Genomic DNA, 26,002 nt, shown 5'->3' on the forward strand with positions numbered 1-26,002 from the left:
TTTTACAGCCACTATGGTTAAAAATTTATTGTTAAAATTATTAAAAATTTTTGTTATTTATTTTTTGGATTGATGAAGAGTCTGATAAATAATAATGGTGATAGTGAAAATAAATGATGAAAATATTATAATCTTTTTAATAGTTTATGTGTCTTATGTGTTTATGTTCTAAATATAAAATATATATATATATATATATTTTTTTTATATGTATCTTTTTTATTTATATCTCAGTATCTATATCTTTTGGTATACACTAACCAAGCGCAACCTTAGTGTTAGTAGTGCTCCTTGTGATTCAAGTCAATGCTAGATATCTGTATCCTCTTTGTAATGCTTAAGCTCTCATAAATTCATAATACAATTTCTCTTTTACAACAAATCAAGTCATTCTCTATAATTCTTTAGAACCTAATCACCTGCAAGTCACTGATACCTTTGAATAACAACTAATAATAAGTCTCAAAGATTTTGCTCATTAAGCACTCAGCTTTTTTCTATAGAGACCTTTATCACCTTGTCAAGTAAGAGATGGCAAACTCTGGATTTGTGCGTTCCATCCTATAAATAAAAAATAAAAAGAAGTAGAAATTCCACATAAAATTAATAATTAGTAGAAAATAATACAAATTAAATTAACAGGACAATTCAATAGTTACCTGTGAAAGATAAACAATTTTTTTAATTTCCTCAACACTTAATTGCTTTTAAGGTGGCCTTGACTTCATGATTTCTCCCTGTTCTTCCTACAAGATATAATAAATAAAATACAGTATATGGAAATAAAAAATATAAAAAGTGTAATTATCTATTTATATAAAGCAACTGCATTTAAGAATATATTATTATTATTGGCTAATGAATTACTGTATACACAATATTAAATTCGAACTTCTAACACTTATTTAAATATATGAGTGAACTAACCACTCGATTAATCCAATTTAATTCTTCTAAGAATTATTCTAATCCCTATACATTGCTTGCTGGATTATCTAATTACCTTGGCTTTGTTGAAGGCAAGTGGATTTTTTGTAAGATGTATGATTGACCAGCTATTAACAACACCAGCAACAAACTAACAATGTCTTCATCCTTCAATTTTCGATCATTCATCACATCCTCTAATCCGAGAAGAACATCTATAAAATATTTTTTCTCAATTACTTTATCATTTTGCATCATCATCTTCCTATCTTCCACAATTGATTAAAGTATCTTTTTCAATTTTTTTGCGACTATAAACAAATCGGAAATTACAAATTATCCTTACTTGAATGGTTCTTTTAAATAAAAGACTACAAATATATCTTTTTTATTTTTCGTAATCAATATATAAAAAATTTAAAATAGTTTATTTATATTTTCAATTCAATCTTAGCTTTTTTATTGTAAATTTGTTTAAATTATTACTTTTAAGATAATTACTCATATAAAAATATCTTCGTAAATAAAATTGTTAAATGATTTAATATTTTTTATTAAAAGGTAAAATATATTTTTTTATTTTTAAAATTTATAAAAAATTTAAAAGATATTCTTAAATTTTATTTTTTATTTTTAATTTTATTATTTACATTAAATATACTCTTGGAGTTGAATTTTTAAAAAATTAAGAATCAATCTACTTTTCATAACCGATTCAATCCAATCCAAACCGCACAATGTACTATAATATTATTAATTTATTATTATATTTACAATTATACTTATAACATGTTCAATTTTTTATAGATTTTTATATTATTCATGTGTTATTATTATTTAATAAATATTTTATGTTCAAAATGTTATTTATTTGTTTATTTTAACAAACTTATAATTTTATTTCTATCGTTATGTTATTGTTGGCTTTTTAAAATATTATTGAGACTTGTTATGTCATTGTTGATTATTTAAAATTTGATGTTGAGACTTGTTATATGTATTTAATTTTTTTAATTTATAAACCGTAAATCCAATCCAATCTAAACCGCTTGAAATTGGATCGGATCGGATTTTGTTTAAAGCATCCAATCCAAACCGCACCGAAAATAAAATTAGTGTTCGAATCGAATGAGTTATTGACTCAAAATCGATCCAAACCGCACCGCAAACATCCCTACTATACATTGTTAGTTGCTGAACCCTATTCTATTTCATATATGAGTATCTAATATTGTTTATGTACTCGTTTTTATTTCTTATTTTTTAAGGTTCTAAGTTTTATTTAAAAATTTATCACTGACTAATGAATTTTTGCATACATAAAAGAGGATTCAAATTTACTGCTTTTATTTAAGCATATGAATGAATACACTACTTTTTATTCTAACAGAATGAACAAATCACTCAAGTAATTTAAATTAATTTTCTTTTAATTTAGGGTTTAGGTTTTGAACTGACCAGTACATTTTTTTTGTACATGACGTGTTTTTTTTATGTTGTATTCATAATTTTTGGTAAGAGAAGCTGTTCATGAAGAAGCCGAAGCCCAAATGGCCAAAAAGGTCCACAGCCCAAAGATAACAAATAGGTGTATTGTATTTATTGGATTATTTGTTGAAATTAAATATGCTTTTCCTTTGTGATCCTCTTCACAAAGAAAATGGAAAAAGAAAATTGAAGATACAAATTTCATCTTCTTCCTGATTAATATAATTAAATCCATTATTTGTTTTTGGGGTACAAAAATCCATTATTTTTTAATATAACTATGTTTATATTAAAAAAAATTGAGCCCAAGCCAAAAATACTATTACTCTATGTATACATAATGTGTCAGTTTAAATCAAACAATAATAAAGAGGTTGAAGTACTTTAGTAAAATGAAAAATAAGTTAATTTTAAATAATATTTATATTGACATTTTTACTATTAACATTTTGTGTTTACTTAATTAATATAAAAATGAAATTTAAGAAATTAATATGTTAGCCGAGGCAGCCCAATTGATGAAGAGATTAGCAATGAAGCAAGAGAAGACCCAAAGAGGAAGCAACAATTTCACTGGAAGAAAATGGGAACAGGCCTGAGATAGGAACCAGGAGCATTAGGCCCAAGTTAGCCCAAAAGTGGAGTAGAGACTTGGTGAGGAAATACACTGCGTAGCATGTATTACCAAAAAATAAAAAACTTCGTATCATTACCCTGTCCAAAACAAAGTGCACCCAGGTTGGATAGGTTGTTGCATAGGCTGTTGTTGTTCTGGGTTGGTTTGTTATCGGCCCACATAGTTGACAAAAAAAAAGTGTACCCAGGTTAGAGAAAAAAACTGTATGACATTAAATCACAATTTCCATAGCCGAATATGGAGTTAGTTATTTTGAAGCAAAAAAATTTATTATCAAATTAACTATCACATATATAGTTTAACTCGTATTTAATGTGTATTTGACATTCTAGTTTATAGAAATTTCTCCTTTGACTCGAAAGAGGGACAATACCCTTTTTTATAATTTCTACCATTAATTTCAATTCAATAACACCATTACATTCTATCTCATTCTTTCTCTAATAAATTATATCTACTCTTTATTTCTTAATTTTGTTTTTTCTAGAGCTAACATAATATGAGTAAAGTATTTGATTCAATTATTCATTTTTCTTTAAGAATCAGATAAACAGAGTCATGTGATTGGATAATAACTACATGACTATTTTATAAGGAAAATACATTAGAATTAATCCCTTTTTTGTTTAATAAAATTGAGAATAATATAATTGATGAAAGTTGAATAGTGGATGTTGATGATAGCGATGGGCATGAATGAAGTTTCCTGGAAAGAGGAAACCGAGAAAAGTTGGCCAAACAAACAAAAAGACAGCTAACTTCAACGACAAAAAACAATGGCTCGTGTTTTATGTGTGTTTCTTAGTCAAAACTAGAAACCAAAAACACTCTCAAATTCCAATTCCAACAAAGTCACAGTATTTATCAACACTTTTGGTGAAAAAATTAATTAAATTAATTTAAATATGATATAAAAATAGAAAATATTAATTAATTAATTAATTATTATTTTTCTTCAATTTAAGGATCTTGTTAATCAGGTAGTGAAGGATTTAAGGTTATTAATAATAGTTAAAAATATTGAACATAAACTATTTTCAAATTTTCAACCCAAAATAAAAAAATTAGTTTGTACTCTTTATCCAATATTATTATCACACTACATAGCAATTTTTCATTTGATTATTTATGTTGTGTCTATTTTTGATTGACAAATGTGTATTTTACTTATTTTATTCAAAATAAAAACATGCCATAAGCCCATAATCGTACATAAATTTCTAGCTTTCACATTTTTCCCAATATTCCAAGTCTAGAAACGGATATTATTATTATACTCAAGAGTCATCTTCAACCTCCATTTTTTTTTTCCTTCTGCAAAACAAGTTGTGAATTCAGGCTTAGACTTTAGACTTTAAAGTTTAAATAATGTTTTCACCGTGCAGCCCGGGAAGAGAGGATTGGAAAGACTACCGAAAGACCTCCAATTACTTTGGAGATTTTCATAAGAAAATTTAATAGCGAACATATAACACAATTACTCTTATACGAATGAGAATTTATTTTTGATGCGTTAAATAATTATATATATAACGTTATATTAATAAAAATAATTATGTTTTATATTAATCATAAAAAATAGATATAATTATATAAAATATTTTATATTGTTAATACATTAAAATTAAATTTTATAAAAAAAATTAATTATTTTATCAGTTTTTATAATTTTATTAAATTTTTAATTAATTTTTATATCATTTTTTATATTATCAATATATCAAAATTAAGTTTTATAAAAAAAGTTTAATTATTTTTTTAATTTTTATAATTTTACTGAATTTTTAATTAATTTTATATACTATTTTTTTATTAAATTCTTATATTATATCAGATTTTATAATTAAATCGTTGTGATAAAAAATATTAGAATTAATAGAATATTTTATTAAATAAAACGAATATATATAATATTTGATTGAATATTTTTTATGATTCAATAAAATATTCTATTAATTTTAACGTTTTTGTCACAATAAAAATTTAATTATAATATTTGATATAATAAAAATATTTAATTAAAAAATATATATAAAAAATTAATTTAAAATTTAATAAAATTATAGAGATGGATGGAGTAATTAAACCATAAAAAAATATTCATATATGGTGCCCTCAATACAGGTGTGTTTCTTAGCTTATTTAATTTGTCGTATACTGTCACATTATTGTTGAAGGATTATTATTTGTATCCCACCATTGTATTGTGTTCATCACGTGGCGAAGGTAAAATAGCAGCCAATGGTTTCATAGTGCAGTTGCTGTTGAAAAGTCAAAGAGAGCAGAGTAAAACAAAGCATCATCATAAACCATGCCACATGCCCACATTATTAGTGATGCAAATTAGTTCCCTTGCCATTAATATCTTCCTTCTTCATCAGCTTTTTCTTCTTATAATCTATCATCATCAAATCGCAGTAATCAACCAAAACAAGTGGGATCGTTGTAGGACACTAGTACCACAGTTTTCAGATTTTTTTTTTTTTTTTACACCTTACAATTAGATCAAAATTTAAAAAGGTATGTTCTATAAAGATGCAAAAAACATTTTTTTTAAAGATATTTTTAATAATTAAAATTTAACATATACAATTATTTAAATTATGTTATTTTTGTTAAAATTAGGTCAAATAAATTAATTTGACCGAAAAATAGTATATCAAATTTTGAATTAGTTTAAATTAATATTATTTTTTATAAAAAATAACTATAATACTCTTATTATATAAAATGACTAAAATACTCTTATTATATATATTAATTTTGAGAATCCTAAATTCTAGTTTCTTTTCTCCTCTATCTTTATAGAGTTAGAATTTAAAGTTTTTAAAATTAATATATATACATATATATATACATATATATATATATATATATATATATATATATTATAGTTGTATTTTATAATAGAGGTATTGTAGTAATTTTTTATAAAAAATATTAATTTATATCCATTTAAAATTTAATTTATTAATTTTTTTGTTAAACTGATTTATTTGGTCTAATTTTACAATTTAATTAATTATCTGTTTTAAATTTTAATTTTTAAAAATGACCTTTAAAAAAAAATTTTTTGACATCTTTATCTAAATAGTTAGAACTTACTGTTAATGAATTTTCTTCCCTTTTTTTAAAAAAAAAATACAAAATTCGATAAAATAAAAATTGTTAGAACTATACATTTTACGCATTTAATATTAGTAAAAAAAGTTAAAATTTTATTTTCTTATAAAATTCGTTTTCCTCTAAATGTCCTAACAAAATCCAATATATTAGGATTTTCAGATGCACCAATAATTATAGAAAAAAAAAAGAACAAGAAAATTTCAGAAGCTGATAATTTTAATTTATATTAACTAATATTTTTAAACTATAGTTTAATTTTTTAGTCTAATAGTTTAACATTATATTTTTAACCAATATTTTTAAATATTAATAATTAATTCTTAAACAAAAATAATAAATTGTGATAACAGTAACACAATAGTATTGACGTCTTATATAGCATTTATGTTAAGAAAAATAAGTCTATTCAAAATTTTTTTAAAAAAAAAAGCAGGGGAAAGTAGGTCTTCAAAGTTCAACTTGCTTTCATTCTAAAACCTTAAAACATGGAAGACAATTTTTCTCCACAAAATTTTACTTTGACATTCGAAAGCTGTAACAAGCTATCTTAAAAACGATGGGCTATAGAATATAAGATCTTGTGATTTATGAAAACGGTTTTCAACATCTGTTTCTAGTTTTATTTTTTAAAATTTTATAAAAAGAATTTTGTGAGATAAAAAATCAAATAAAGATTCGAATAAGATTTATTCCATGGGCAAGAGACTAGAGAAAGACTGCAATTAGAATTCACCAACATATTATATCTTACTGGATTGCCATATTTAATTTCAGATCAAGTTTTTCTCTTTTTCTTTTTTTTTTCTCCCTTAAACTTAGCTTTCTCTTCTTCCTTTTACACCTTCCTCTTGCCTTCCAACGTTATTATACACCGAAAAAATATTTAAGAAAAAAAGACATGAATAATAATAAAAAAAGAAAAAATCAAAAGAAGTTGCCTCCTTTATATATTTATATGAACTCATTATATGATCATGACTCATCATCACAGGCTTCATCACGACCGTTAAAATTCACAACAAACATCGCAATCACCGTTGCTGTTGCTGCAACTCCATCATACGAGAAAAGTCCTCGAAGCACACAAACCCATCCCGGTTCCTATCCACGCCCTCTATCATGCGCCTGCACTCCTCTAACGTGCACCGCTCGTCGCCGATCGCATGGAAAACCCTAAGCAGCTCCTCTGCCGAGATCCGCCCGTCGCCGTCGCTGTCAAACACCTCGAATGCTTCCCTCAGCTCATCCTCTTCCGTCATGGGAACATCGCCAACGGAACCGACTCGACTCACCAGCTCCTCGACGCTGATGCATCCACGGCCCTCAGCGTCGACCTCACGCAGCATCGCCGCCACTTCCTCCGATCGCAGCGGCGCCAAGCTCTTCAGAACCGCCTCAAGCTCCTGGCGTGAGACGACGCCGTCGCCGTCGCGGTCGATGAGGCGGAAGGCCTGTGAGAGCTCGAGGTGGAGCTCGATGGACCAGTCGCCAGAAGCATCAGGGAGGACACTAGTAGGCGTAGCGGAACCAGCGGCGGCGGCGGACTTGTGAGTGGAGCCCTCGGAGGAGGACGCGGAGGATCCGAATGAGGGAGGATCGGATCTGGAGGGAGCGGAACGGTCCTTCTTGGAGGAACGGAAAAGACGCTTAGGGGAAAGCTTGAGGTTCTTGGGATTGATGTTGATGAGCTTCATTGCTGGTTGGTGTTGGAATAGAGAGAAAGTGTTTGAAAAAGAAGAAGAAGAAGAAGAAGAAAAGGATTGAGGGGAAGGAGGGACGAAGCAGGTTGCCTTAAATGGATCTCCATGTTTTGGACCTTCAGTCACCTTCCACGAAGTTTCCTCGGGTATCATTTTGTTTCTCACTCCCTCTTCACTATTTATATTTTCATATTATTATTACTATTTCTGTATATTCCTTTAACTTACATATCAAATTTACATTTGTAGTTATTTATTACAAGATTAAACAAATCAATTTTGTCGTTATTATTTCTATTTAGGAAAAAAAATAGATATGTCCCTGACTTTTTAAATTTTTGACAAATACATTCCTGATAAAATTTAAATACAAAAAATTTCTGATTTTAACAAATGGAGGACAATTTAGTCCTTTCGTCTATTTGTCTCTCATATACCAAACGAAACTGGCTGACGTGACGTGGCTGAAACGATTTACAGTGCCACGCTGGAAGAGGAATAAAGTTCGAAGGACAAATAAATCATTAACGTCATTTTGCAAATAAAGTTCGAAGGATAAATATGTCCTTGAGAATTTAGTTCATTATACTTCTATTATACTTCTATTATGAGAACTTAGTTTATAAAATTATGCTTGTATTTTGAAAACTAGTTAACTTATTGTATTCTGTAATTTAAATTATTGTATTAAAATTGCAGAAATTGCGCTTGTGCTCTTTCTACTTTTTATTCTTAAATTGCATTAGTTCAGTTTTAGTATATTTGTGTATTATATTAGAATTTGTTAAATTGCATTAGTTCAGTTTTCATCATATCAGTGGTATTAGTTAGCATTAGTTCATTTATGCACCAAATTAGCATTAGTTCATTTGTGCATCATTCATGTATTAAGTTAGCATTAGTGCATTTGTGTATTATATTAGAACTAGTATTTTTATCCATAATAACATTACGAGAATAATTTTTTTTAAATTATAGTTCACTTTGTTCTAACAGTATAAATTATGTATGGCATAAAAGATTTATAAAATCAAACAACTTTTACAAAAAAGTCGTAAGTTGACAAAAGTCTCTGACTAAGGAGACCAAGATATCTGCAGATAAAAAATTAAATAATAAGATTTTTAGTTATTATTTTTATATGAAAAAGTCTAATTTTTTATTAATAATTAATTTTAATATTCGTTATCTAAAATTTAAAATAATTTAATGTGTATATTTTTACATTTAAAATATTTTAATCGTAAAAAAATATCGGATGACATATTTTGATTTGTCAAATTACTAATATAAAATATAATTATATATTAGAGTAAAAATAGTAGAGAGAAATAGAAAAATAGAGAGAGATAGATGAGAGAATTTAGAAAAGGAGTTTATTAATTTTAAAAAAAAATTCTCTCAATTTTAATAAGAGTGTCATGTGACATATTTGATTATTAAATTAGATAGTAATATATAATACATAATATAGGTATATTTCAATTAGATAGTAATATATGATACATATAGAAGCATAATGAATTAAATTCTCAATGACCTATTTGTCTTTCGAACATTATTTGCAAAATGACGTCAATAACTTATTTGTCCTTCGAACTTTATTCCCCTTTCAGCGTGGCACCATAACGGACACCTGGACACCGTTTCAGCCATGTCGGCCAGTTCTATTTGGTGTATGAGAGGCAAATAGATGGAAGTACTAAATTGTCTTCCGTTTGTTAAAGTCAGGGACTTTTTTGTATTTAAATTTTGCCAGGAATGTATTTATCAAAAATTTAAAAAGTCAGGACCTATCTATCTTTTTTCCTTCTATTTGTAGAACTTTATAATACTGGTAAATTTTATCACACAAATAATTTTTTAATATTCTATAATAAATTTATTTTTATATAAATATATTTGATATTTATGAAAAAATTAATTATTTTATGGTGAAACATTTGATCATTCTAATAATTAATTTTATTTTTTAAAATTATATTAAGCGAATATATAAATATATAAAATTATGTCATTTTAATTTGGTAATTAATTATTTATATGTATAAAACTTCTTTAATTTTTATCAAACCATGTTAATTTGGATTATTAAAATTGTAAATATTAGTAATAATTTAGAATGAGAAATAAATCAATAATAGGGATTTTTTATTTAAATAAATAAAATAAAAGCATTAATTATCGAAATAAATAATTTTAAAAATATTTACCGATTTACATTCTTCAGTCATATCTCGTTTACACTGTGAATGAGATGGCATTGTGTGTATCTCGTTTACAGTGTAAACGAGATATGACACGTCAGATATCTCGTTTACATTGTGTCCCACCGGCTATAAAAGGATGTGTAACCTTTAGTATTCTTCACAAATTTTTCGTATCATATTTCTCACGAATACAAGGCATTAATGGCCAGTAATAATCCGTACATAGTTGTGCTTGTGTATCCCAATTACCGTATGAGAAACGGTGACAACGGCGTGACATTTGAGTGCGAGGATCCGATATTGTTTCGCACTCATCGTGTGAATACGTTGTCGAATTTGAAGAGTTTGATATTGAGTAAGATCGGAGGTACAAAAGCGAGGGAAATAGGAAGGGTGGCGTATAGGTTGATGGCCCCCATGGGTAACGAAGTCTTCTGGTTTCGACTATTCTGACTTCAAGGGGACGAGCATGTGCGAGTGATGTTCGACATCCATGGAAGGATCATGGTGGAGCAAGTAATGGAGCTGTCTGCAGAGGTGGGACACAATGGCGGTGGTCCTTCTGTACACTCGACCTTTGTGCAGGACGACCGACCCCTCGCACCACTGCCCATTCATGTCGTCATTTCAGTAGATGAGGCAGAGGAGGGCGAGGAGGAGTCGGACGAGGATTACGTGGCGAACAGTGGTGATAGCGACTTGTCCGATAGTGGGGATAAGAATGAGTGTGTTCCGGAGACACCAGTTCCGACTGCGGCCCGCCATGTCCTACCTCCACCTCTTCTAATACCGGCGCTTTCGACAGTTCCGTCTCACTATCACAGTCTGGAATTGGACGCCATGCATGAGAGGACTCTGTTTCTTGACACGGGTGAAGAGGATTACAACCTAGACGACGGTGTAAAGTTTCGGATTGGCCACAAGTTTAGAAGCCGAGAGGCAGTGCTTCAGAGTGTGAAGAACTACAATATTCGGAGGAGTGCGGAGTACCGAGTGGTCGAATCGGACTTGCTAAAATACCATGTGCAGTGCCGTCAAGTTGATAATGGGTGTCAATCGAGTCTCCGTGTGGCCCTTCGACAGAATCTCGGATACTGGTAAGCTTAAGTTTATCTGTGCCTTTCATTACTTCTATATGATATACTAAGTAGGTGTACGACATTACTAGAGCAATCCTGTGTTGTTATGTTCAGAGAGGTTCGGAGGGTGGGTGGAGTGCATAGTTGTCTAGCACCCACCATGTCTCAAGACCATCGTCAACTAGACAGCAGTCTGATATGCCGGGTCATCTTGCCGTTGATTCAGTCCAACCCCTCTATAAGCATTCCAGTTTTGCAAGGTGCAGTCCAAGCAAGCTATTAGGGGTGCACATGGGTCGGGTGAAGGCGGGTTTGATGGGACCCAGACCTGACCCGAAATATGCACCGGGTCTATTTATTAGACCCGTACCCGACCCTAGACCCGATGAAACCAATACACTTTCGGGCCACAATTATACTGGGTGAAAATCGGGTGAAAACCGGACTGTTAACATTACATTACGTTGATACCTTCTTGTAAGTTAGCATGTAAAAATATCCAAATTTCTAATACTCCAACCATTATTTAACATAGTAAAATTCACTTAGAAAAATATAACAAGAACCAACCCTTCTTTGAAATTAAAGCATAACCACAATCAATACTAAAGCAAAACTACAATCAATACTAATATTGTCTAATAATACCAAATATTTAAATCAATACAAATAACACAATATTATGTATTAGTCTAAAGTCTTATGCATTCTAAACATAAAACATTAACTTATGGTCTTATAATGACTAATAACACAAAATATTAAGGTTTACAATACTTAAATTCCACATAAGAATAGTCATGAATCATCACTAATAACACAAAATATTAATTGTGTATGATGACTGACAAACCCCAATTTGACGGTTTGTTTTGTATTGAATTTAGAGTATTTTGATAACCTTTTGTCACATTTAGCCTATGAATTAGCATGGTTTTGTAATCTCTCCCATATTTGTCCTTAAGTGTAAAAACATGCTTTTTAAGCCTTATTTTGATGAATTCTAGTTTCTCTTTGATTCCATAAGATGCCTTGATGTGTTTGCTAGTAATCTCAGGTTGAAATAGGCTAGGCATGGATCAAAGGAAGCAAGGAAGAAAGCATGCAAGTGGAGAGAAGCACAAAAAGCCAAAGAATTGATCTAGGCCATGCACGCGCACAAGGCGCTCGCGCGCACATTGCGAAACAGGCCAAGGACGCGCACGCGTACCGTGCGCGCACGCGTCGATGACGGCACATGACCTCACTAATGCAACACGTGCCTGACGATTTGAGAGGGTTTCTGAACCCATTTTTGGCGCCAATTGCTAAGGAAAAGGAATAAAAGGATGAAGGATTAAGGGGAAGGCACCACTTTAATCATGATTCATCACTTGAGTCATAAGGGGGGAACATTAGGATTAGTTTAGAGTTAGTTTCTAGAGAGAGAAGCTCTCACTTCTCTCTAGAATTAGGATTAGGTTTAGTTCAATAATCTTAGATCTAGGTTTTAATCTTTACTTTTTTCTACTTCTATCCTCTTATTTCCTTGTTATTACATTCATCTTCCTCTACTCTTTTGTTGTAATTCCCTTTATGTTGTTCTTAGATTTTGTTGTAGATCTAGTATTGTTCCTTCTACTTTCTTTCAATTCAATAAAGGTAATTCATAATAATTGTGTTCCTTTTGATTGTTGTTGTTAATTCCTCTCAATAATTGTTGTTAGATTTCACTCTTGTTGTGATTTACTATGTTTTCCTTTTATGCCTACCAAGTGTTTGATAAAATGCTTGTTTGGATTTTAGTGTAGCTTTTGTTTCTCTTTGTCTAGGTAGAGTCATTAGTGACTCTTGAGTTATCCAATTCCTTTGTTGGTTGATAATTAGAAGTTGTTAATTGATTTGAATGACTCTAAAGCTAGTCATTCCTTTGGGAGTTGATTAGGACTTGAGGAATCAAGTCAATTCATCCACTTGACTTTCCTTTATCTAGTAAGGGTTAACTAAGTGGTAGCAATGAACAATTCTCATCACAATTGAGAAGGATAACTAGGATAGGACTTCTAATTTTCATACCTTGCCAAAAGCCTTTTATATTCGTTAGTTTATTTTCATTGCCAATTACTTTCATGCCTCTTATCAAAACCCCAAAACAACTCAAACCAATAACAAGACACTTTATTACAATTCCTAGGGAGAACGACCCGAGGTCTAAATACTTCGGTTTATAAATTTTAGGGGTTTGTACTAGTGACAAACAACTTTTTGTATGAAAGGATTATTGTTTGGTTTAGAAACTATACTTTACAACGAGATTTCATTAGTGAAATTCTAAACCGTCAAAAATCTAATCATCAATGACCAGACCACTGGGTCGACTTTGGGTGACCCGAGCTATGGCCCGGACCCGACCCGACCCGAAATAATGACCGGATCTATTTTTGAGACCCTTACCCGACACTAAATCCGATGAAATCACACCAAATTAGCCCCTAAAGTGTTCGGGACCGGGCCGGGCCAGGTCTGTGCACCCCTACAAGCTATCACTTCAAACCATCCTACAGAAAGGTGTGGATGGCCAAGCAGAAGACAATTGCACAAATTTATGTGGATTGGAAAGAGTCGTACAATAAGGTTCTCAAGTTGCTTCAGGCACTGCAGAGCTGTTTTCCTGGTACCATTTGTGACCTACGCGTCAAACCATTCTACGATGGACACTTCCTGGTACGTGATTACAGTATGTTCGACAAGGTGTTTTGGTCTTTCCCGTCATGTGTAGAAGCCTTCAAGCATTGCAAGTCCTTTGTCTCTGTAAATGGTACGCATCTGTATGGCAGGTATGGTGGTGTGTTGTTTATTGTGGTGGCGCAAGATGGGAATAGCAACATCCTACCTATTGCCTTTGCCATTGTGGAGTCCGAGAGCACCGAGTCATGGTCGTTCATCCTAACTAATTTGAGACGCCACGTCACCCCACAAAATGGCCTGCTGGTTATCTCCGACAGATCTCAGACTATCAAGGCCGCACTTAGCTCCGATGACAGTGGTTGGCATCCCCCATGAGCATACCATGCTTACTGTATAAGACACATAGCTGCGAACTTCATGACTCGGTTCAAGTCAGTAGAGGGCAAGAGGTACCTCATTAACGTTGCTTATAGTTTAAGCAAGACCTGTTACGATTGGTACATGGATGCATTCAGAGGAGTGTCGCCTACCATGGTTGACTGGACTGGTCGTTTCAGGAATGAGATTTGGCTACAACATTACGACAGCGGGCGTTGGTTTGGTCACATGACGATAAATCTGTCCGAGTGCATCAATGCAGTGTTGAAGGGCACTCGGTACTTGTCGATATCTGCCATTGTGCGCATCACGTATGAGAGATTACAGAAGTTGTTCGTCACGAAGGACAGAGAGGCGCATTCACAGCTCGCTGCTGGATGCCGATTCTCACAGAGACTATTGGCCGCCATTGAGAAGAACAGAGAAGGGATACCGAAGATGCGTGTCACTTACTGCGACAGGCAGGCATCGGTGCTTATTGTGGAGGAGCTTGAGCCGCTTGAGGGATGGGGGACGGTTCCTTCCGTGTTCGGCTATCAGAGGGAACATGTGACTGCAGCTTATTCCAGTCCCTCCACTATCCGTGCCGTCACGCACTAACTGGGTGTGCCACTGCTAGCATTGAGTGGGTCCTATATGTTCATCTTGTGTACAAACAGGAAGCTGTTTTTAAGGTGTACGAGATGAAATTTTCCCCTATCCTAGATGAGTTGATGTGGGCGGCGTGGCATGGGACTAGGCTGTGTCCTAACCCAGCAATGCGTCAGAAGGCAACTGGAAGGCCCGTGTCCATCAGATTCCGGAATGACATGGACAAGACCGAGCGACATGAAAAGCGGTGTGGCCTGTGTAGGCAATACGGTCACACTAAAAGAGGATGTCCTAATCAGCCCACAGGTGATGTGTACGTCGTACTAGGTTTGTATGTTTATCAAAGTTAGCATGTGTTGGTCTTTTTTTTATGTAGTGTGTTATCTAATGTTGTAATAACAATGGACGTGTAAGATTGTAACTTCTAATGATATCTTTGTTTTTTTCCTTGAAAGGAAGAGTAACATAAACATAAATGTTCATAAGAAAGAACATGAATATAAATAACAATATACACATACTTAGATTAACCGAACATAACGCAACTAATCTCAAAGTCGGCTGCCCCAGCATAATGCGACGTCTCGTTTAGTCTGTTGATATCTCCGTTGTTGTCCACCTGGCGTGCCATCACTGTATCGGACTCAAATATAAGAGGAGAGAAAAAGTTTGACTAGATCAAAGTGGAGTTTAGGAACAGGCTGTAAACGAGTAATACTTATAGATGTTCGTTCTTATCTCGTTTGCAGTGTAAACGAGATAAGGGTCTATTTTATTTACAGTGTAAACGAGATAAAGATCTATATCATTTACAGTGTAAACGAGATAAGGGTCTAATGCAGCTGACGTATTATATCTCGTTTATACTATAAACGAGATACATGCAATGTCATCTTTTTTACAGTATAAACGAGATATGACTAAAAATCACAAATCAATAAATATTTTTAAATTTGTTTATTTCGATAATTAATACTTTTATTTTATTTATTTAAATAAAAAATCTCAATAATAGAAGTTCATGTGCAATTACACATAACCTGCTGATGTGGACGTCGTTATTGTTGAGAGCAGGATCCTGGTTCGTAATTGTAAAATGGAGTGGTGGGAAAGTGGTGGGGTTGGATTTGTCTTTGAAAATTTTGGATGTGTGTGTGGAGGTTATTTAATTTAAGAGGTTATTTGTCAATATATACTTTTAATGATATACTTTTAGAATATTATAAAAAAAATATGTTATATTTTTAATGTAAAATTTAATATGTAAAAAGTTTTTAAAATTTTTATTATTATAGTATTAAATGTAAGATAATTAAATCTTTAGTTTAATTCATAAGGTGAGTGTGAGGTTTCTAAAGAAGAGTGGGGTTTGACTTTTGACCACTTCTTCTCGTTGGTTTCCTATGGGTCGTTCCTTCAATGTTGTGGGAATCAAAACATGAATGGGGTAAAATTGGTTTTAGAGAATAGGTACGGTTATTTGTTGAGTTTAATTTTGATACATTGTGATATATGTATATAATTATATAATATTATATTAATAAAAAAATTATTTTTTATATTTTATTTTTAAATTGATAATGTTATTTTTATTTAATTTGAGAAATTTCATTTTTAATATAAAAATATATTTATAACAAATTTTTCTCAAATAAAAAATATTAATTTAAGATTGATAATTGAAAGGAATAAAGTATAGATAGCTACTAATAACCTGTATAGCCAGTAATCAGTCATAGTTAGTGTAGTGTGTATATAAATACATTAGACCTATAACTGTAATTAGTTAATCAGCATAATATACACACACTCTCATTTCCAGAACTTTCTCTTCATCTCTCTTTCTCTCTGCTGGGATCTGATACCTTTCATGGTATCAGAGCTAGATCCTCAACAATGGCCGACTCAAGTGACAGAGGAATTCAAGCCTTCAACAACCCGATTGGAATCAAGCTCGACGGAGATAACTTCTTGCCGTGGAAGGACCAAGCCGAATCAACCATTGAAGGATATGATCTCATCGATCACGTTCTTGGAAAAAGAATTCCAGAAATGTTCAGAACAGAGGAAGATCGAAGAAGTGGAACAATCTCACCCTATTACAAGCTGTGGAAGAGACAAGACGCACTTTTGAAGACCTGGCTCCTCGCATCGATGACACCGTCGCTCACCGCAAGAATGGTTGGGTGCACATTTTCATACCAAATTTGGAAAAGGTTAGAGACATTCTTTGCCTCACAAACTAGGGCAAAAGAGAATCAATTGAGAAATAAACTGAGCAACGTAAAGAAAGAAGGTGTAATGTCTGAGTACCTGTTAGAAATTAAGAAAATTGTCGACTCTCTGACATCTATAGGGATTCAGATGAGTGAAACTGAATGTGTAAATGTGATCTTGAGAGGCTTATCGGAAGAATATAGTCCGTTCATAGCAGCGATTAATACTAGAGAAACTCCAGTAAATGTTGATGTTCTTGAATCGATGTTGTTAGCTCAAGAAGAGTGGATTGAGAAATTTCGAAATTCTGAGGCTGTGATTCAAGCAAATGTAGCACAAAGAAAATTCAACAATGAAGGATACAGTAGAGGAAATGGCGGAAATAGACACTTTATTGAAGGCTATAACAAAGGAGCTGGAAGACATCACATGAATAACAACTATGGAGGTGGCAACAACTATAATTTTAGAGGAAGAGACAGAGGAGCGACAAGAGGCAGAGGCAGATCTTTTCAGGAGAGGCCTACATGCCAACTATGCCAGAAATATGGTCATTCAGCCATGGACTGCTGGCACAGGTTCAATAAAGAATTTTCCGGTGGACAGTTTAAAGCACAAGCCAATCTCACCACCACAGACACACAAGCTTCATCATCTACTATCTTTGATCCGAATTGGTACCCGGACTCAGGAGCGACTCACCATATGACGCCAGATGCTTCGCAATTCACAGAATATTATCCATATAGAGGCAATGAGCAGGTGCAAGTGGGGAATGGTAACTCTTTACACATCTCTAATGTTGGTAGCTCTTTACTTAAACCATTTTCAGCTTCAAGAACTTTTAGACTGCAAAAATTAATGCATGTACCTGATTTAACAAAGAATCTTCTTAGTGTCCACAAATTTGTTTGTGATAATAAAGTTTGGATTGAATTTCATGCTGATGCTTGCTACGTCAAATGTCAGGATTCCAAGGAGACGCTTCTCCGAGGAACAGTTGATCATGGCCTTTATTCCTTTGGACCGAACAATAAAAGCCTGGTTTCACCAGCTGCAAATGTCACCACTATTCAAGAAAATGCAAATTTTCACCTTTGGCACTTGAGATTAGGTCACCCTTCCACTAATGTTTTAGTAAGAGTCTTGAAATTGTGTAACATTCCCTTCAAAGTCCCTGATTTGATTTGTAGTTCATGCTGTCTTGGAAAATCCCAGCAGCTTCCTTTCAATATTTCAAGTACAACATTTACTAGTCCATTAGAGCTTGTTTACACTGATATTTGGGGACCTTCCCCCATTCCTTCAATAAATGGCTCTCGGTATTATGTACATTTTCTTGATGCTTATTCTAAATTCACTTGGATATATTTGTTGCATCATAAATCTCAAGTACATGATGTTTTTATGCAGTTTAAGAAAATGGTAGAGCTTCAACTAGGTGTAAAGATTAAACAAATTCAATCTGATAATGCTAAAGAATTTGTTGCTCTAACGAAATTTCTTAGTGATGAAGGAATACAACACAGGTTCTCTTGTCCTTATGTCCACCAACAGAACGGTAGTGCAGAGCGAAAACATCGGCACATTACTACAATGGGACTCACCCTTCTTGCTGAAGCCGGCTTGCCAATGAAATTCTGGGGAGAAGCCTTTGTAACTGCAACTCACCTCATCAATTTCTTGCCCACAGCTGTTCTGAAATTTAGCTCCCCAAACCAAAAGCTTTTTGGTAGAACTCAGTCCCTGGACATGTTAAAGGTTTTCGGGTGCTTGTGTTTTCCCAACACTAGGCCCTATAACAAAACTAAGCTGCAGTTTCGTTCAGAGGCATGTGTATATTTAGGTTTGGCACCACAATACAAAGGGTTCAAGTGCCTCACAAAATCTGGCAAAATACTCATTACCCGGAATGTGATATTTGAAGAGAAAGTGTTTCCATTCAAAGATCCCAGCTATGGCTTCTTTACCACCACAGCCGAACCTGTCCCCATACCTCAACCTATACCAGCAATACCAATTATTCCAACACCAACTCCCACAAATATCCCTCCACCACAGTCCCCACCTCCATTACCCCCTCAGCCTGAACCAAATTCAACTCAACCCAACCTTCCCTCATCTCCGCCTAGACCTTGTCCTACCTTAAACACTCATCCTATGGTTACGAGAACTAAAACTGGTAAACTCAGACCCAAATTATTTTCGGCTGAACTCAAGCAGCTTGTACCAAAAACAGCAAAAGAAGCCCTTTTCATACCTCATTGGAAGCAAGCCATGGATGAAGAATATGCTGCCTTAATGAGAAATCATACTTGGGATGTTGTTGAGTTGCCTGTAAACCGAAAACCCATTGGCAGCAAGTGGGTGTTTCGTGTAAAGTATCACCCGGATGGCTCTATAGACAAATACAAGGCACGACTCGTAGCTCAAGGTTTTCATCAACGACCAGGGATTGATTTTAAAGAGACCTTTAGCCCTGTTATTCGCCCTACCACCATAAGAATTCTGCTCACTATTGCACTTACTCATGGCTGGCCTATCAAACAGTTAGACGTTAATAATGCTTTCCTTAATGGAAAGCTTTGTGAAGAAGTTTATATGCAGCAACCCTATGGCTATGAAGTTAATGATTCTAATTTAGTGTGCAAGCTAACTCGATCCCTCTATGGTTTAAAGCAAGCACCGCGGGTCTGGTTCGAAAGGTTGACAGGTGAACTACAAAGGCTTGGCTTTACAGCAACAAAATCCGATGTCTCTCTTCTTTACAAGGCTACATCTTCAGGCACTATCTTCATTCTACTTTATGTAGATGATATTATTATAACAGGAACATCAGCCACTGCTATTTCTACTCTTATTCAGCAGCTTAATGCTAGTTTTTCTCTTAAAGACATGGGTGATTTGCATTTCTTTCTAGGGATTGAAGTTAGACCGGTTAGCAATGGCCTTTTGCTCACCCAATCCAAATACATTTTGGATGTTCTAAGGAAAGCCGGTTTAGAAAATTGCAAGCCACTTCCCACACCTATGACATCTAATTTAAAGTTAACATCCACTGATGGTGATCTATTTGAGAACCCAAGTCTCTACCGTTCTATTGTGGGGAGCCTTCAGTATCTTACTGTGACCAGGCCTGAATTAGCATATCCAGTTAATAAGGTTTGTCAATTCATGCAGCAGCCTCGAAAGCCACATTGGAAAGCTGTAAAGCGTATTCTTCGGTACCTTCAAGGGTCAGTTACTTTGGGCTTGCATCTTCAATCAGCACCTTCTTTCAAACTTGCTGGCTACACTGACTCAGATTGGGCCTCAGATATTGAAGATCGAAAGTCCACCTCTGGTTTTTGTGTCTATTTTGGATCGAACCTAATTTCTTGGTCCTCCCGCAAGCAAGCCTCAGTCTCTCGCAGCAGCACAGAGGCTGAGTACAGAGGGGTGTGCAACTTAGCCACTGAACTACTTGCTATCAAGAAGCTTTTGTTTGAAATTCATATTACACTGCCTGTTCCTATGATATACTGTGATAATCAAGGAGCAGTGCTTATGGCAGCTAATCCAGTGCAACACTCACGGTCCAAACACTTTGAGCTTGATCTTCATTTTCTCAGAGATCATGTTGCAAAAGGAAGACTGCGAGTCACTCACATTCCTGGTGATGCTCAAATGGCAGACATAATGACCAAAGCTGTCTCCTCTACCAAATTTTTGGAATTTCGCAACCAACTTAGGCTGCAGAATTTCAGCACCCTAAGCTTGAGGGGGGATGAAAGGAATAAAGTATAGATAGCTACTAATAACCTGTATAGCCAGTAATCAGTCATAGTTAGTGTAGTGTGTATATAAATACATTAGACCCATAACTGTAATTAGTTAATCAGCATAATATACACACACTCTCATTTCCAGAACTTTCTCTTCATCTCTCTTTCTCTCTGCTGGGATCTGATACCTTTCAATAATATTTATTGCATTTCTTTAATTCATTATTGTATAAGTGATATATTTTTTAGCGACTCTTTATACTATTTTTTATTGCATTTTTTTTATTTTAGAAACTCAAAAAAAAATCCAGCAAGTATTTCACAAAATATTTCCATTGGCACATTAAATAATAATATTATTAGTAATTATAAAGTTAAACACCTTTTTATGTAAGGGGAAGTGCAAGTAAGGATAGGAAAAGGACTAGACTTTTGCTCTATTGGATCCTGTCTCCCACTCCTATGCAGAAGTACTGACTCTTATAAAATTATTAATTATTTTAATGTAAAAAAATTAATTATTTTGATAGATAATTATTTTTTAAGAAAACATGTAAAGACATGTATATATAAATTAAATAAATGTGTTTGTTCTTAAAAAATATTAACAAAACTTTAAGAGATAGGGATGGAAGATTAGATTTGAATTATTTCTTAAGAACTAAACCTGGTTTAATTAAGAGTGTAAGATTACAATAAAATTCTTCTTTGGTAAAGATAATTGCAAACTTCAAATCATATTATTAGTTAATCCGCAGCAATTAAGAAAATCCTTACAATTGTCTACTATTTGTACGACGAGACTTTACTTAAATCATAAGAAATGGAATATGTTGCATTGGAGGATCTTAATATCTTGAATAGAGACTCTCGTATGCTTATAGTGCAATCAAACTCACTGCATCTAGTTATAAAAATGGAACAAAATAAAACAATGAGAATAAGATATAAAAAATTGAAATATAAAAATTAATATTTTTATATTTTATTTATTTTATTTTTATTTATTTTATATAAAAAAATATAATAATAAAAAAGTTAATAAAAATAATAAAAAGGTTGTGTTTTATATTATTTTTATATTTTTAAACATAATATTTCAATTTATATCTTATCAGTTAAATATAATTTTATATTTTTATATTTTTATTTTATTATCGGTTGTTTATAAATAAATGCAGTCTTTTAAAACACAAAGACTTGTTCTTGAACAAAGCAAAAAGCATCACTAAATTATTGACTAATCGATTTCAGCCTTTTATTTTAAAAACTTTTTTTTTGGTAAACCAATGAATGCTTGGTAAGGATATTTTGGAATGGAATTTGATAAAATATATACTCCATTATAAATTAGAATTGAAGAGTCTATATTCTTTTAATTTAAAAAAATACAAATAGTGTTGCAGATTATATGACTAAAACAGCTGCTTTTGGCGCGAACATTCACTCAAATTAGAGTCTACCATAGAATAAAATTTAACATCTAATAAATTTAGATATAAACCTAACCAATTAATTTGATTTCGTCTTTATTTTTTTTTTTCTGTTTAGTCACCAAAAAAGAACAAAGCAAAAAGCATATTAATATTATTCAAGATTTTTCCCCCTTCCATCTAAAGTTTAAAACATGAGGTTTTCTTTCTTTGCTTTTTTTTATTGGTACAATCAAACTTCTATTGACTTTGGTTTGTTAGGAACTTAGGATGCTAGTTCGGTGTAAAGGTTAATAACGTGTCACTATGTTAGTGGTTGGTTAGTATATAATCAAAGGTTATAAGAAGTTGTTGATTTTTTTTATTTTGCATTTTTTTTTTTCACATGGAAAGTAGTTGAATATTGGTTAAATGGGATGTTCTGAAATCAAATTGGTTAATTTGTGTTGCATCAATAAATCATGATATAATATTTGCATCGATGAGAACGTTAGGCAAATAAAATTGTGAGATTTAATTTTACTGAGACAAACATAATATAAATAATTCTATGTAGATTTAGAATATCTGGTGTGCACATGACGGATATAATACAGTAATGAGAGGCAGAAGAAGGTTGGTTTGGCTTGTTCATCATTTTTAATCATTGGCAGCATATTTGATATTATAAATTACTAAATCAGGGAAGTTAAAAATAAGAGAGAACATGGTGGTTTCATATGAAACCAATCATATGATTTTTGTTTTTGCATTGATTCCTGTGCACCAAACTAGTTTATATTTTTATTTTCGTTTAGGGAAAAAAATACTGAATATTATTTATCAACAAGTGCTATAAAATATTCAATTTGTGTTGGTTGAATGGTCATCTGACTCGTCCGCTTAAATAAATGTCAGAAATTCGAATTCTGTCTTCTGTATGCAAAAACTTATTAGCCAGCGATAAAGTCTTATGTTTAAAAAAATTAACTTAAAATAACTAAGTTATAAATAAAATATTTTGTATTTGATTTTTTAATCCTAAAAGTATTTATTTTAAAAGAAATATGATAAAAATTTTATATTACGAGAGAAGTCATTTTGTTTAACTTTTCTATAAATACTTAAATATCTTTTTAAAAATTGTACCAGATATTAATATTTTTATAAGTCAAAAACTTCAAAAAATAACTTTTAAAACTTTTCAAACCGACTCTAAATACTTATAAAAAGAAATACAAATTTTAAATATATTAACACATTCAGTATATTAAAAATAAAAGTTTAAGTTTTTTTTTTTTGCAACTTTTTTTTAACTCACAATTTTTGTAATCTAATAAAAGTGTTGCTAAGGCACTTATGAATAAAACTCAAAATATTTTAATTCAAATTATATGACAATTTGATATCAAGACTTCAGATAATATTCAAAACAACAATTATTATATGCTTTAATCTATTGAATATTTAAAACTTAAATTTTCTAGTCAGTTTATACATAGGGGAATGTTAGGGGTTCTCGAGTCAATACTTTCAGTGAGACCCAAAAAAAGCGGGGAGTCATTATTTTTAGTGGTAAAATAATAGAAAATTGATTAGTAGTAGATGAAATATAAAAAAATTAGGAAAATTTATATAATTAAAATCAACGGTGGTATGATGGTACACTTAAAAATTTTCTAAAAAATTATTTGGTAGTAGATCAAATATAAAATTTAGATTGGTTGAGTGGTCATTTCACTCGTCTGCTTAAGTAGGTGTTGGGGGTTCGAATTTTATTTTGTGCATGTAGTAACTCATTGGCTAGCGACTGACTCTTAAATGAAGCTCAGATCCGAGGCAACAGATTAATCCTTGGTCTGTCGAGTTGGAGTTACGATGGACAAAAAAAATATATATATATATATATATATATATAAATATTATTTGTAATAATAAAGACAAAACACTCACTTTTACTTCATTGACACTGCAATTTTTTGTTCTTGTTCTTCATGCATGGGGATCTATACTTCCTAATAAGTATATTATTTGTGCAACATAGACGTAAGGGAAAGGGAAGATGCTCTGGTTGAATCATTTTGATTTTTGAGGTGAACAAGATGCCTGCTTCTTAGTGTACACTTTATTTTTCTGCCACTCACTTAAATTAAATTACATCGAATTTGCATCAATGCCTCCGCAAATTAAATAATTAAGAGAAAAAGATAAATAAATTTTTAATCTTTTAATTTAAAGATATATAATTTTTTGATTAATTAAAAATATAAAAATATTTTTTAATTTTTTAAAATATAAGATATTAATTTTTTTTATCTAAAATATATAAAAAATCGATTTTTTAAAAGAATTTAAATATTTTATATTTTAAAAAATAATTAACACTTTTATATTTTAATTAGTCAATAATTTATTTGTTTTTAAAATAAAAATTCAAGGCGTATATACATTTACTCTTAAATTAATTGTTATTGTTTTTCAAGATTTTCCACATACACACTTTGTGTTAGTGATTGACACGTTTAATTTGAGCTTTGTGAATTTGAAACTCGTTTAACGAGATTTTTTGTTTCCACCACTCACCCTCTCTTCTTTATTTAGACCCCGCTAATAAGTAATGACATATGAATGCATGTAAACTTTACTAAAGAAAGGGAAATATCAGAAATCTAATAGTATCTATCTATCTATCATGTATGCTACTTAGAAATTTCAAATTGATTCCATGAAATTTTAAAATAGACATATAACCTAAGAGGTCTTTTCTTCTTCTTTTTTTTTTTTAAAAAAAAAATGAAACTCTTACATAATTTGCGGATGGAGTGATGTGACTATACAACTTTATAATTTTAATAAATTAAAAAGAAAATTCTTACAAGAACCACTAATTAAGAGTTCTAAATTATCTTCTTTATTTTAATTAAATAAAAATTTAAATAAACCTCCTAATTTTTTAGATTCTACTAATAACATGTATTTAAAGTGGACATTTTTAAAAATATTATAAAAAATTACCAAGAGTTATTAAAACAATAACTTTTTTATATTTCTAATATAAAATATCTTAAAAACATAAAAATTTCTATTACTATATTCTTGAAATTATAAAATATTTCTTTAAAACAAAAATAGCTAAATTCATTATTTTTCTTCTTAGAAAATTGAAGGTTTAGTCCAAAAATCTAGGTAGTGTGACACATTGAAGAAAGAAAGGGAGCAGCAAATACCGAATTTCCTGGAAGTTTCGTGGAAGTTGGCATTGTTATTGAATGGGCACTTGCTTCTTAGTTCTTACGGCACATGTCTACGAAAAAGGATGTCGATCATTGCATCAAGTCATCAACGTAACCCCATGGTTTTTTTTTTTTTTTTCTCTCCATAGTTAAGTTACAACCTCAACTCAAGGGTGAGAAAAGTCTTAAAAAATTTGATAGATGTTAGAGTATAATTAGAATTAATTAAAATTAGTTAGTATCATTTATATTATATAATATATCTGTTTATTTATAGTTATATGTGATTTTTTTATCTAAAAGCGCATGTGAAACACTTTAATTCCCAAAATGCGTATGGATCGAAATCTTTTTGAAAATGCGTAGCTCTATTTCTTGGCCGGTGTCCGCAAAATAAATTTTCATATCATTTCAAGTCAGGTGCTCACAAAATGGGCCAACCATATCAGGTGCAGCTTCCACGAAATGGCTATCCCCATTTCTTTGGTGGCAGTAGCGAAATGAAAAAAAACAACTCAGGGGCACCAGTCGTGAAATGGGGACACTGATTGTTTACCAGCTTAATATTGTACA

The 26,002-nt window shown here is 31.8% G+C and overlaps 2 protein-coding genes across 2 annotated transcripts; one reads left to right on the forward strand and one right to left on the reverse strand.

Annotated features, from left to right (window-relative positions):
- Positions 1–6,884: 6,884 nt before the first annotated feature.
- On the reverse strand, positions 6,885–8,046 carry LOC130935109 (probable calcium-binding protein CML35). The gene has a single exon (XM_057864682.1). It carries the CDS (start codon positions 8,029–8,031, stop codon positions 7,210–7,212), a length of 822 nt encoding a protein of 273 aa, XP_057720665.1. The 5' UTR covers positions 8,032–8,046; the 3' UTR covers positions 6,885–7,209.
- Positions 8,047–10,100: 2,054 nt separating this feature from the next.
- LOC130935110 (uncharacterized) lies at positions 10,101–12,213 on the forward strand. Its single transcript, XM_057864684.1, has 2 exons — positions 10,101–11,185; positions 11,282–12,213. Coding segments are annotated over exons 1-2 (618 nt in total). The 5' UTR covers positions 10,101–10,568; the 3' UTR covers positions 11,283–12,213.
- The last annotated feature ends 13,789 nt before the right edge of the window (positions 12,214–26,002 follow it).

The sequence above is a fragment of the Arachis stenosperma genome, chromosome 6 (genome assembly GCF_014773155.1).
Source record: "Arachis stenosperma cultivar V10309 chromosome 6, arast.V10309.gnm1.PFL2, whole genome shotgun sequence".
Classification (NCBI taxonomy): Eukaryota; Viridiplantae; Streptophyta; class Magnoliopsida; order Fabales; family Fabaceae; genus Arachis; species Arachis stenosperma.

Coding starts and splice junctions, on each gene's coding strand:
- LOC130935109 (XM_057864682.1), bottom strand. CDS start 8,031: ATGATACCCGAGGAAACTTCGTGGAAGGTGACTGAAGGTCCAAAACAT.
- LOC130935110 (XM_057864684.1), top strand. CDS start 10,569: ATGTTCGACATCCATGGAAGGATCATGGTGGAGCAAGTAATGGAGCTG.